Source organism: Protopterus annectens, chromosome 3.part0, assembly GCF_019279795.1.
Source record: "Protopterus annectens isolate FY-2018-M chromosome 3.part0, PAN1.0, whole genome shotgun sequence".
Classification (NCBI taxonomy): Eukaryota; Metazoa; Chordata; order Ceratodontiformes; family Protopteridae; genus Protopterus; species Protopterus annectens.
This window is the reverse complement of record NC_056731.1, coordinates 824,681,019-824,694,290: the sequence shown is the minus strand read 5'-3', so window position 1 is coordinate 824,694,290 and position 13,272 is coordinate 824,681,019. Positions and strand designations below refer to the sequence as shown.

At 38.5% G+C, this 13,272-nt stretch overlaps 1 protein-coding gene across 1 annotated transcript in view; it reads left to right on the top strand.

Annotated features, from left to right (window-relative positions):
* GMDS (GDP-mannose 4,6-dehydratase) overlaps positions 1 to 13,272 on the top strand; it is a 2,292,844-nt gene that overhangs the window by 1,036,821 nt on the left and 1,242,751 nt on the right. Inside the window, exon 6 of the mRNA XM_044065162.1 lies at positions 5,617 to 5,721. Within this exon, the coding sequence (XP_043921097.1) occupies positions 5,617 to 5,721 (105 nt within the window). The remainder of the gene's footprint in view (positions 1 to 5,616; positions 5,722 to 13,272) is intronic.

Below are 13,272 nucleotides of genomic sequence, written 5' to 3'. Positions count from 1 at the left end.
AGGAAGTTGACAGAGGCTGGAGTACCTAGTGGACAAATGTTTTAATTAGAGGTGTGGAGCAGGGCACACTGAAACATCAGAAAAGCTACTGCAATATTTTATATATCTTTGCTGTTTTCAGATTTGACATTCACAGTACTTTGTCATCTTTTTGAGAAAACAAAGTAGTTCAAAATTACCTTTGTGAATAAATCCAATAGAAATTATTGCTAATAAGGTTACACCTGAAATAGCTTTGAAGGATTTACAGATGAAGGGGATTTAGTATGACAGAATGGGGGGGATCCTTTTAGAAAGGTAAGAAGTTTGGCCATATATGCATTAATTGAAAGAAGGGAAAGGGAATCATGGTTTTGTTGTGGGTGGAGTTTAAGATGGATTTGAGGAAGCACTGCTTTTTCAGAGATGGTAATAGGGACCTAAAATGTTTCCTAAGTGCAGAATATCAGAAGGGTTCATTATTACTTAGGACAGAGCGAGTGAAGGATGGGGAGAGAGGGAGAGCAAGGTCAACTGCAATAATTCAATGGACTGTGCTGTCCATGGATAATTTTATATCTTTATTTTCACATGTCCATATATTTCTGCACATTTGAAGCATTATGGATCTTTGCCTCATCACAGTAATTCATTGCTAGCAAATTTTAAAGAATTTTTGGTTATTAAAGTAAGAACATATGCTTTTTGTGTTGACTAATTCATAATATTATTCTGACACTTTTCTAATACTGGAATAACTTATATTATTATAACTGCAGTGATAAATGTTTACATTTCTTATTTGTGCTATTATCTGATGTTCTTCGTGTTTCACTGTTGCAGTCATCGCATTTGGGTTATGTGCTTGCAGTAGCCCTCAGTCGGCCTAATTAACAAAGTCTTGGGTCCTGCGTTGGTTGCTGTCCCTTCTTCCATGATGTCAGGTCGTTAGGGGTATAAAACATGCAGCCGATGCCATTACATCAGTCTTTCTTGCCGTGCGGTGCAGAAAGCAGAAGCAGTTCGCAAATGCCGGTCAGCTGACTCCTGAAATTTTCGTTTTTGAGTTTCAGAACCGAAGTCTTCAACTAAAGCTAAGTACCCCATTGGGGAAACATTTTCTTGCTCCTTACTGATGTCAGTAAGAGTTAATAATTGCATTTCTTGTGGAAAGCAAATACCTCACAAAGATTTTCATTTGTACTGTATTCCTTGCCTAGGCCCTGACCACAACGTACCTTGCTGTTGGTTTTGTGCTTTATTTAATTAACGCATTGTCCGTCGTCAGTATATTTTCGCCTCTAAATATTTCGGTTCTCATTTCAGTTATCCATAAATGTCGTTGGAAGCCATCCGACTACCGGAATTCTGAAAAAACGCAAAGATAAAGACAGAGACAGGCCGCCTAGGTCCAAATCTGCCACCGACGCTTCTCCTAAGTCGGTCACCAGTTCGCCAGTACTCAGTGAGGCGCTTTTGCAGTCCCTGATACCTGCTACGTCTAATTTGCAGGCCTCTACTGAGACCCATTCGGAGTCTGGTATGCCGTGAGATGCTTCAACTGTGGAACCTGCGGATGTCTCTACCTTGGATGGGTCTGGCGCCATGTGCAGGCACCGGCTTCTGAGGGTGTATTCAGGCCTATGGACTTGCATATTAAACTGATGCCTCCTTCTTCTTTAAGGCCTAAACCTCAAACCATGCCTAGAAAACCAACGCCCAGACCACATGCTCAGGCCTCTATGCCTAAAAAAACAAATAAGGATGGCTGACGATGTTATAACTTTAATCAGGGGAAGTCAGCCACCCTCTTCTAAGAGACCTAGGACTGAAATTTTTATGAACCTTCTGACCAGGATTCTGATTTTTCTGATTCTTCTGATGATCTGGATTTACCCTTATCTACTTATGAGGATTCTGATGCAGATGACTCTATTCCCTCTGCTTCCCCTCCAGAGGATTTTTCTTTTGGTGAAACTTTGCACATTCAAAGGGAGCATTTCCACTGGGAAAGCCAGGATTTTTATGATTCGAAAAAGAGGCTTAGGGATTTCTTACTCTTGCTCTGCATAGGCCTTTAGCTATACCTCCTTTACTAGACATTGTTGATGATGCCTTTTTGGAATCTAGTTTGGCCCCTGATTCTTTGCCTCCTGCTCCCAGAAAACCTGACAGATATTATAGGGTTCCTGATTCTCACAAGTTCCCTTTTAAAAATCCTATTGCAGATCCAGAGACTATTTCACAGGGACCCAATGGCATTAAGGTCTCTACTGCCAAAAACCCTAACCCTTCTGATAGAGACTCCAGGTCACTGGATAGATGGGGTAAGAAGGTTTACACTTCTGCAACCTTGGCCATTAGGGCCTTAAACTGTCAGTTTCATATGTTAAAGTATCAACAACATTTTATTGGATTGCTTAAACAGAAAATTATGTTGATTCCTGAATGTGCTGAAAATAAGGAATTACAGGATGTAATGCATTCTGCTGAACAGGTTGGAAAACATACTTTGCAATGTGGGTTTAATTCTTTAGAGGCCTCTTACAGGGCTGCTGTCACTGGGTCTGTACTCAGAAGGCATGCTTGGTTTAAGGAGCAATCTTTGCCTGATCATGTTAAAGCTAAACTGTTGGATGCTCCCTTAAATCAGGACCGCCTGTTTAGCAACAAAGCTGAGGAAGTTCTTAAAAAGATGGAAGATAAAGCTAAATCTATGCAAACTGTTAAAGATTTCTTACAAGTTCAGCCTCCAAGATTTAGTAGGCATTGGCCCTCTAAGAATTGTTCCTTTACAGCTCCTTCCAGGCCTTCTCAATCCAAACCCAGACACAGCAGAAATCCCAAGTTTCAGTCCCAGGGTACACACAAGACTAAGCAGTGGGGGGCTACTGCTTCCAAATCTGGGAGTAGTAAGACTGCCCCCCCCCTATGGAAAACTGTCTCAATGACTTGATTTTAAAACTTCCAAGCACTTCTCAACTGAATGCTCCTTTAGGGGGAAAGATTGGTCGGCAGGCCAAAAACTGGGAACTCATTACCCAGGACAAATGGGTTTTAAATATAGTGTTCCAAGGATTCAGATTTCACTTCCACACATTACCAACACCAAAAGGTTGGCCAGTTCTCCCCCCAAATCAGTGGGCAGAGGCTCAAAAGCAAATACTCTCTCTTTTAAACAGAAAGGCTATTCATGCTGTACCAGAAGAGGGAAAAAGGACAAGGTTTCTACTCAAGACTTTTCCTGGTACCCAGAAAAGACAATTCATGGCATCCTGTTCTGGACCTGTCTACTCTAAACACCTTTTTGTTGATTCCAAAATTCAAGATGCTGACTCTTCACCAGTTGCTTCCTATGCTAGGAAAACATGCCTGGATGGTAACACTCAATTTAAAGGAAGCATACCTGCACATCCCAATCAGGGAATCTTGCAGAAGATACCTACGCTTCAAAGCAGGCTACAATCACTACCAGTTTTCTGCACTGCCCGTTGGCTTATCTACTGAGCCCAGGGTATTCGCAAAGTGCCTAGTCCCAGTCATCGCATTTTGCAGGCAAAGAAATATTCAAATATACCCATACCTGGACGATTGATTAATTCGGGCAGAAAGCCAGGACATACTTTTGAATCATCTGGCCTTTGTGAAAAGGATACTAACTTGTCTGGGGTATACCATAAATGAAAAGAAATCACACCTGGTACCCTGTCAACAAATCATACTCCTGGGAGCAAGCTTGAATACAACTTCACAGATGGCTTTCCTCATGCCAGAGAAACAAACTACTTCAAACAAGTGGCCACAAAAACCCTAGTATCTGCAAGGCAAACACTACAAGCCTTAAGGTTCATGGCCTCCTGCATTCTTCTAATTCCATATGCAAGACTTGCATATGAGTTAACTACAATGGTATCTAAAACGCCTATGGTATCAACATTCTCAGGATCTAGAAGCAATGATTCCTATCATAGCTTGCCTGCACCTAGAGTTTCTTTGGTGGGCAGAGGCCAGTGATGGATATCATTTTAGAGGCAAGGAGGTCTAGTACTAGAAAATCTTATGCTGAGAAATGGAAAAGATTCTGTGCTTGGAACCAATCTCAAGGGATGAGCACAACAGTGCCCAATTTACCTCAGATTTTACAATACTTAACTGAGATGCTCTACAAGGGCCTGTCTTTCTCCTCCATCAAAATTCACGCCTCAGTCATTTCAGCTCATTATAACACAGAACCTCCCCTCTTTTCTCATCCACTACTTAAGCAATTCCTCAGAGGGGCCAGAAATATACGACCACCCAGGAGAGCCCCAACTCTAGCCTGGGACCTTAACTTTGTATTGGAAAAGGTCACCCTTCCTCCTTTCCTGCCACTGTGGATTTAAAATTTCTCTCTTGGAAAACAGCTTTCCTTGTAGCAATCACTTCAGCAAGAAGGGTATCTGAATTACACCCCTCATGGTAGTGGAGCCTTTCATCATCTTTCATGTGGACAGGGTGTCCTTCAGGACCAATCTCTCCTTCATGCCCAAGGTGGTATCCACTGTGGCCCTTAATCAGTTCATTCATTTGCCAACGTTCTTTCCTGACCCACAGAATAAAGGGGAATGGATACTGCACTCCTTAGACATGCACAGACAACTTAGTTTTTATTTGGACAGGGCTAAACCTCAAAGGAAATCTGACCAACTGCTGGTGGCATTTGCTGCAGGGGCAGAGGGGTAGGCTATTTCAAAGCAAACCATTTCCATAAGGATAGGCCATTGCATTAATTTCTGCTACAAGAACCATGGAAAACCTATCCCACAGGGGATCAGACCCCACTCAACCAGGGCTGCATCTACCTCTACAGCCTTTCTCAGAGGCATCCCTACCAGGGACATCCTAGAAGCTGCTACCTGGAGTTCAGTACATACTTTCACCAAGCATTACCATCTGACAATTTTCTCTAAATCCAGAGCTGGTTTTGCCACTGCAGTCTTGCAGGGCCTTATAGCTGGTCCTAATGCTATCTAAATTCCTCCTCCCATCCTTAGCTTTGGGAATCTACCCAAATGTGATGACTGCAACAGTGAAACATGAAGAACATATTACAGTTGTGTACACTTACCATAAATGTAGATGTTCAAGTGTATTCACTGTTGCAGTCCTGGTTACCCTCCCTCCAGCCCCCTTTCTTCTTTGGGCTATATCTCTGCTCTACTTTACTATGCTCAAAAGCTTTTTGGTGTATTTGCTTTCTTGTTGGAGGTATAACCTTGTATATTTATAGATTTAATTGCTTCCCATTAGGGGGGCACCTGACATCTGGGGCAATAAAAACTGATGTAATGGCGTCGGCTGCATGTTTTATACCCCTGACAACCTGACATCATTGAAGAAGGGATAGCAACTGACGCAAGACCAAATACTTCGTTAATCAGGCCAACTGAGGGCTACTGTAAGCAGATAACCCAAATGTGATGACTGCAACAGTGAATACACTAGAACATCTCCATTTATGGTAAGTGTACGCAGCTGTACTTTTTATCAACAAGCCATTGCTTCATCAGGAAATTTTGTAATATTACATTTTTAAATACACTATGCACCATGTCTGTCCTGGGTATGTACTGACTTGGACTTTTATTTTCTTTCTAGGAGTAGCCAAGATGTATGCTTACTGGATTATTGTGAATTTTAGGGAAGCCTACAACATGTTTGCGGTTAATGGCATTCTCTTTAACCACGAGAGCCCAAGAAGAGGTAAAACTTTAAGCAGTGTAATGCAAGAATTGTTTAAGTGCACTTTGTTAAAGTTGCAGTTAGTATTTTAATCACAGACCATGCCTAGTAACTGCTTAAAATGACATTTTCCTACATATACCACCTACATGGACAGGGGATGACATAGGTGCCCCTGCACTACAACTTCCCTTTCATGATTTGTTGTAGTTTCTTAGCAGCAGTCAGTGTTATAAAGTTTATTTCATTTTCATTGCAGTAGGCCAGGAAAATTTAATTCAGGTTACATTAGCCATCTAGAAAACACAGCATTTCTATTGTTGATATATAACCATTAATCCTCCATCTTGTTCTCCAGCTCTTGTTTCTAAATATTGGCCAGAGTTAGCTGCAGTGCAGGGTTAAAAGCTTGACTGGAGAGTGGTGGGGATGAGTTTGAGTGCTCTTTACCCCATATTTTATCAACAGTGATATGAGATTTTACACAACTGTTGTTATATACCTCAAAAGATAGTATTATTTGGATTACCTGCTTCTTCTGTGTGTAAAATCTATTCAAATAATGTAGCAGTTTCCATACATATTTTTTTTAAATTGTTGTAAAGTTAAATCAGTCTGGTTTAATCTCTTAGCTTTTTGAAAGAAAACAATGTCTGGAAATTGCCCATCTGCATATTAAGTATTCCCTTTATACATAAAGGTAGTGAACACCATTGTGTTATTATGTTATCAACATGAGTCATATTTTTGTTTATAAACATTGTTTGGATAGAATTGCTCTTACTCAGACTGTAAACATGCTTATTAGCAAATCTATTGGTTGTTAAAAATTGTCACAGAATTTAAGAAGATGGTAAGTGTTTTCTGATTTATAGGATATTCTTTATAGTATATGTTGCTCCAAATGAGACTTTTCTACCGTACAGTTACTGGGCTAACTTTGCAGTGAAAGACCAGCTATGCCTTTTTTCATGTAATATTTCACATTGCACTCTTGGACATGCTGCCCAGTAACCAGAGAGTGAAATTATGTTCAAAGTTATTGTGTGATTGTTTCCAACTTTGGAAAAGGTGTTTATGTTGATTAAAGTATATCTGGGTTTAAAACAGCAGTAAAATAATATGAATGATTATGAAAGATATCACCTGAGGTAGTACCCTTTACAAGTGCACCAAGAATATTCTCTGTAGCTGTTAAATACAGGACTGAAGAGTAACTGGAGCAAATGAAAACCATGAGTGTAAATGTTAAAATATTTAGAATTGACTGAATGGGTGAAGAGCATTGTTGTGACTATGAAGCAACAGAATCTTAGAACATGTATAGTCCTAAAGATAAAAACAAATGGATTAAAATGTCACAGTATTCATTTCAGACAGTTGAAGTTGTTGAAGACATGCCTGGTGCTGAGTTCTTCACTGTCCTTAATATTAATCAATGGTTTTCTCAAAGTAGACTAAGTAAAACTAGTTTGAAGCTTTGAACATCTGGCACCCCTCTGGATGAATACAAGTTTCCAGCATTGCCATTTGGAATGCCGTCTGCTTCTGAAGTGTTTCAAAGAGCAGTGCTTGAAATGATTAAAGGTCTAGAAAAAGTAGTATAACAGATGATCTTTATGTGGAGAACTGCTGCACAATAGCTTCACTCGTGACATATCACATCATGAGCAAATTTAGGCAGAAGGGTTTGAAACCTAGTAGAAGCTAGTATTAGATGTGTGTGGTTATTTTTATATAAATGGTCCTTAGATTTGTATGTAATTAGGGATGAGGTCCAGGAGAATTTAGAAGCCTAGCACAATTTCTTAATTTCCCTAATGTACTGTCTAGCAAATTGATTTGCTCAGAATCAAAGAGAATGCATGTGGATGCTGACAGACTCAAGCCACAGGTTATAGGAAGCAGCTCATTAACAGCTTATAGCTTTAATACTGTGATGTAACTGATATACTTAACATAGGTCAATTCCACTGTGACTGTGAAGAACCACGAATGGCAAGCTATCTGTTAATGAGTTTCCATGGCATAGTGCAGTAACTTAAATTTTTTTGTAGATGTTTGAAATATAATAGTGTCACTTAAGAAGCTTTTAATTCATGATGTTGCTTGGTTCTAGTTGCAGAAAGAAAATAGAAATATTTAAATGATAAAGCTAGTTACTGAGGCACTTACCCTTTTGTGATGTATCACAGTACATTACATACTTCAAGTTAATGCTAGCCGATAAGGATTTGGAGCAGTAAAATGTATATCAGTAATGTATAGATCAACTACTTTGATGCTCAGACAAGCTGTACCAAAAGTGGAAAGAAATGCTAGCCATGGCTTTTCATTATGAAAGTTCTATGATAAAATGTATGGTAAATAGTCATAGTGTGGTTAAGTCATAAGCCACTGCAAACTGTATTTAAAAAGTAATACAAATACTGGTTAGCCTTGAAAGCATGCTACTGTGTTTACAAAAGCATGATCTTTAGTTTCATTAAAGATGAGATAAATTGTGATGCGTTACTGTTCTCAACAGCGAGTCAGTTTGTGGCATCATTCTTGATAAATTTTCAAACTTTTGTATTGAATGCCCATGTTATCTTTTGCTAGCCTGATGCTGACATCTGTTGCAGTAACAAAAAAGTATTTTTTTGAACTGTCAGCTTTGCCATCTGCCATGCATTAGAATGGAGAGACTTGCAGTACATTGTGGTGTTCATCCGCAACACTGGCTGCTTTACTTTTGTCTTCTTCCAGTTTAGGCTCTTCTCTCCAAAGATGCTAAGTAAGGCAGTATGCAGAAGGAAGTACATAGAGTTCTGGGAAATTTTCTACCCTAGATGTCAGTGAGGATGAGGCCAGGCATTTTGGAAAGTATTAGAAATTATGAGACAGAGGAGGAGGAGTGGTCTTGTGTCTTCTCCATGACGGGTGAGGCAGAAAGGCTTTCTGGCCCATCCAACAGCCCTCATTGGATGGTTTATTGTTTGGTAGACACACTGAAGGTGGCCAGTACTAGTATGGGAGTACCTGTCTTAGTGGCACCAGTGAGCATGAAAGCCAGTCAAATCATCCAGCTACCCAGAGACTGGACATTTTTGTATGAGATTCCTAAGCTGGATACTCTTGTTGCAGCCACCCTTAAGAAATCTGTCCACATAATCCTCCAGATAAAGATTCCCCAATCTTAGATCACCATTGAATGCAGCTTTATACATGCTACATATTCATCAAGGAGTGAGCAGTTGTAAATGAAAGCTTCAGATGGAAAATCCCCATGTAGTGTTTCTTTTAATTTAGCATGGGCTTTTAAGTAATGTCACAACTACAAATCCAATAATTTCTAAACTGATTTGTTAGACCTTGTAAATAAGTTTCCATTTTTTTTTTATTTTTGTTAGATATATATCTCTAAATGCGAGCATTTAAGATAGTATGCTGTATGACTGTATTAATGTTTTATGAATGTACATTATACCTCCTGTGTGATACGATTTTTCTGTTACTGTAAAGTCTAGCTGTCTGACTAGTCTGTGATACCATAACCCCTTGTCCAAAGTGGGAGAAGGGGGTTGATATTGATGCCAATAAAGTCTGGCTTTGAATTATGTCTTTCGGCTTTTCCCGTTTAGGGGTCGCCATAGTGGAACTCCGGTCCGCTAATGATTGGCAGTAGATTTTTATGTGCCGAGTTGCCAGCCCTGATGCACAACCTTCAACGAAGGTATGCCCATTCACGCATGTCTCCACACAGAAGACGCTCTAGCTGAGAATCGAACAGGACAACGTCTTACTGTGAGGCGACAATGCTACTGCAGCACCACCACCGCAGTGCTAGTAAATTTCATTCAAGGTGAAAAGCAGATTTCTAACAATGTGATTAGCAAAGTTCCTGCTCTGAATATACCTTGACTATGTATGGGCTTCTTTGTTTTTAAAGTGATAGATATACTTATTTAGGAAAAGAGTTTGGAACATAAAGTACTTTTTGTTATTGGGCAAGTCATTTGCTCAAAGTCAATGATTTTTAATCCTTTGCACTGACATCTTTTAAATTTTGTTCTCAATGCAGTGATAATTAGTATTTATTACATTTATAGAAGATAACCTGGAACTAACACTAAATATGAAGCAGTATGAATTTTTCTGACACTGTTCATAATTGCTGTCCTTTATTTTATTTTATGCCACATAGATTTTATATCAGTCTGAACATGATTTGTGAAAAGTGATACCAGTTTGTTAAAGCACCACTCTAAAACTAAAAGACCACTGTACCTGTATTTATATTCAGTGGTCATTATAGCAACTAGAAAACTGCATGACTGCAATGCCATTTAACCAAGTCTCATCACATTCAGTAAATATGTTGGCTGATAAATGGCAGTAAGTTAATCTTCCAGAGAAATGTGTATTGTTAACTGTGCTGAAGACGGTGTGTGCCTTTGTACTATCGAGTCATGATTCTTCAAAGAGGAATGGCTTTGTGTGCTTTGGCATTTTATTTTGTTTTTTGGTTATTTTAAATTTGAGTTAATTAAATTATTCAATCTCAGTGCCTTATGGAGGTACAGCTAGCATTTATTATTATTTGACATGATATGCTTCAAACAATAAAAAAGCTTATTTTCCTTACTTGGCACATGACAGTGTGACAGCACTGTATGTTGTTTGCAGGTACTTATGTGTAAGGAGAGTTGAGTTCACATGTATGTCAGTGTTTGTTACAGCAAACTGAACAAGATTATGATGAAAAACAATGCGAGTCAATGATAATGAAGTACTATTAAACCTATCCCTGTACCAAATGAATCTGAATAAAACTGTATATTTGAACTAGTAATACAAATATTCTGAGCTGCTAGAAAGGAAATGTCATTGGATATTCAACTTTTTGATAGTCAGTGTAGTAAATGAAGGAAGTCGGAAGAAACTGAAAATGTAGATAGAAGGGAAGACAGTGAAAAAGATTAATAACTTCAGGTCTCTGGGAGGGTGGTTTAGGAGAAGGAAAGTGTGAATGAGGAGGTCAAAGCTAAAATCAGAGGTTCTGCAGTAAACTGGCATAGTGTAAGGGAAATAAACTAGTTGGCCACTACTTCCCCATCTGCCCTTTTCCTCACTGTAGTGCGGTCTCAGAGTTGGTATATATAGTTATAGGGGTGTGAGGGCAAAACACCCCACCTTGGTGTGTTTGAAATACTGTGGTGGCGCACATGGATAAGTGGTTACCAACTAATTACTTTCCCTGTCGATGAAACGAACATTTGATGGATAGAGTTTGATGTTCAGCCGTCGATGGAAGTTCCATTTGATGGCTGAACATAGACTCCTTGCAGTCAGTGTTATTTTACTTTTTTTTTTTCCTAATGTTCTTTAGAATGTCCACTCTGGAATTGTTTCTTCATCAAATTCACATGATCATTTGTATCCATATGCATCTCCTGTAGTATTGCTATGTGCAGCCTGCTGTCTATACCAGTAAGTGCATTTGCATTCCATGTTAATACTGATGTTTCTTTTGAATACAATTCCTTCTTGCAACTTACATGCACATAATAATGACTGTAAGCTAATCTTGTATATAGTTTTTTCTTATTATTTCTGTTTGAACCCATATCGGATTTTCAGAGACTTTTCACTTTAGTAAAAGCATTCCAGAAAAAATGTATTTTAAAAAAGACCCCCTTTTAACTCACAGCAAATGCTTAAAACTGTACAGACTTTCCAAAAATGGAAGTCTTCCCATGGCTGCATTCACAAGTGATACTTAGTCTAAACTTTAGGTTAATCATGCAAATGTGCATGATAGTGTGTGTCTTCCCACTTGCACAGATTGCTGACTGTTTTATCTCATCTGTAATCTTATACTAGCTGTGAAAAAAAGAACTTGAATACTTTCCTCTAACATAAACCTTTAGCCTTTAGAAAATGTACTCTCTTTACCTTTAAATAAATAAACTAAGTTGTGCACTCTTATATTTAATGCATTATTATACTAAGGCTGTTGGGCTGGCAACTGTATCAGTAAGTATTCACTTCCTACAGTTTCAAACTTCATTTTTTTAATTTATTTTTTTCATTGAACTGTTTGTCAATATCCTGTTAAAAGTTAATTACCTTTTATCTTGCAGATTCACTCAGAATGTATTATTTCAGTGTACCAATTGGCATCTTCCCCTTAAAAGACAACTACATCGTACCTTCTAGATTTCATGCAGAACACACTATTAAGACATGTCACAATTAATTACCTGCACCTTGAGGCGGCATATCCTCTGTTACAGTCTGTATCAAACTCTGATGGTTACTTTGCACATGCATGAAAAATGCATGCTAAAAACCCGTCTGTAGCTTAAACTAAGAACATTGATATAGAAACATTAATCTAGAGATCCATCCATGACAGAGGAAATTACTATCTTTTTCCTTCTATATGTAATATGATCAATGCACCCTTACTGTCACCAGCAACCCAAGATCACAACCCTGTTTACTTTAACTTGCCTCTTACAGTGTAAAGTCAGGCTGCATTATAACTAGGAAAAAGTACTTTCTTATTTTAATATCACCACCATATACAGTAGTCACTGGTAAAACTCACCTACCTCACATTTAAAATACCTTTGACTGCATACTGTACAGAACTACTTTACTAGATAACCTAACATAAAATTCACACCAGGAAACATTTAAATATTAATAGGGAGAAAACATTTTATTTGTAGTTACTTTTTCAGTCCATTCAGTGTCCTTTTAAATATTAATTACATGAAGTGAGATTTATGTCTTACAGTTCTCCCAGTAGTTTAACACAGTCAATAAACTTCCCATCTTTTTCACCCACTTCTTGCAGGACTACAGTTTACATTGCTTAAACAACCAGTAGTGGGATTGATGCTTTACATTTCTTCCACTTATTTGCTAATTTATTATTCTTCTTCATAATCATCTCAGTCTTCCAACAACAGTCTCTCTCTGATTAAAGTCAGTACTCTTGATTGTTCTAACCAGCTTCTATGCTTTTTGTTTGTCACTCAGACAATTTCCTTTAAACAGTAGAAAAGGTTTCACTGGCAACATCTGTCTTTATCAGCTTTAAGAATCACATTTTCCTTCAGCTTTTTCGCTCACTTTTTTGTTGGCTAAACTTTATTCCCTGTTTTGCCCCCAAAAATATAGTTTATCCTTTAGGAAAATATTCTCAAAATAGCTGGATATTGCAACTTGAATTTTACACCTACTTGTCAATGTCCCTAGATTGCTGGGGTAACGTTTCTTTCTGCCTTGTGCCAAAGGAATAATACTTTTCCGCAAACACATTGGGGTCTCCAGTTTTTTAATACACTTCCCTTCTGCCCCAGTTTTGTCAGGAACATCTATTTCTGCTAATATGACTTGAGTCCAAACTGTTAAATCCAAAAACTTTGCCGGAGACTCTCTGTTTGCCAATTCTGTCTGTAAAACATGGAACTCACTGCCTGCTGACATCACTTTAATGACCTCCCTCACACAATTTAAGAAAAGTCTCAAGCAGTATTTTAAATTGCATTGGCTATGTTCCTGCACTAATACTGACTA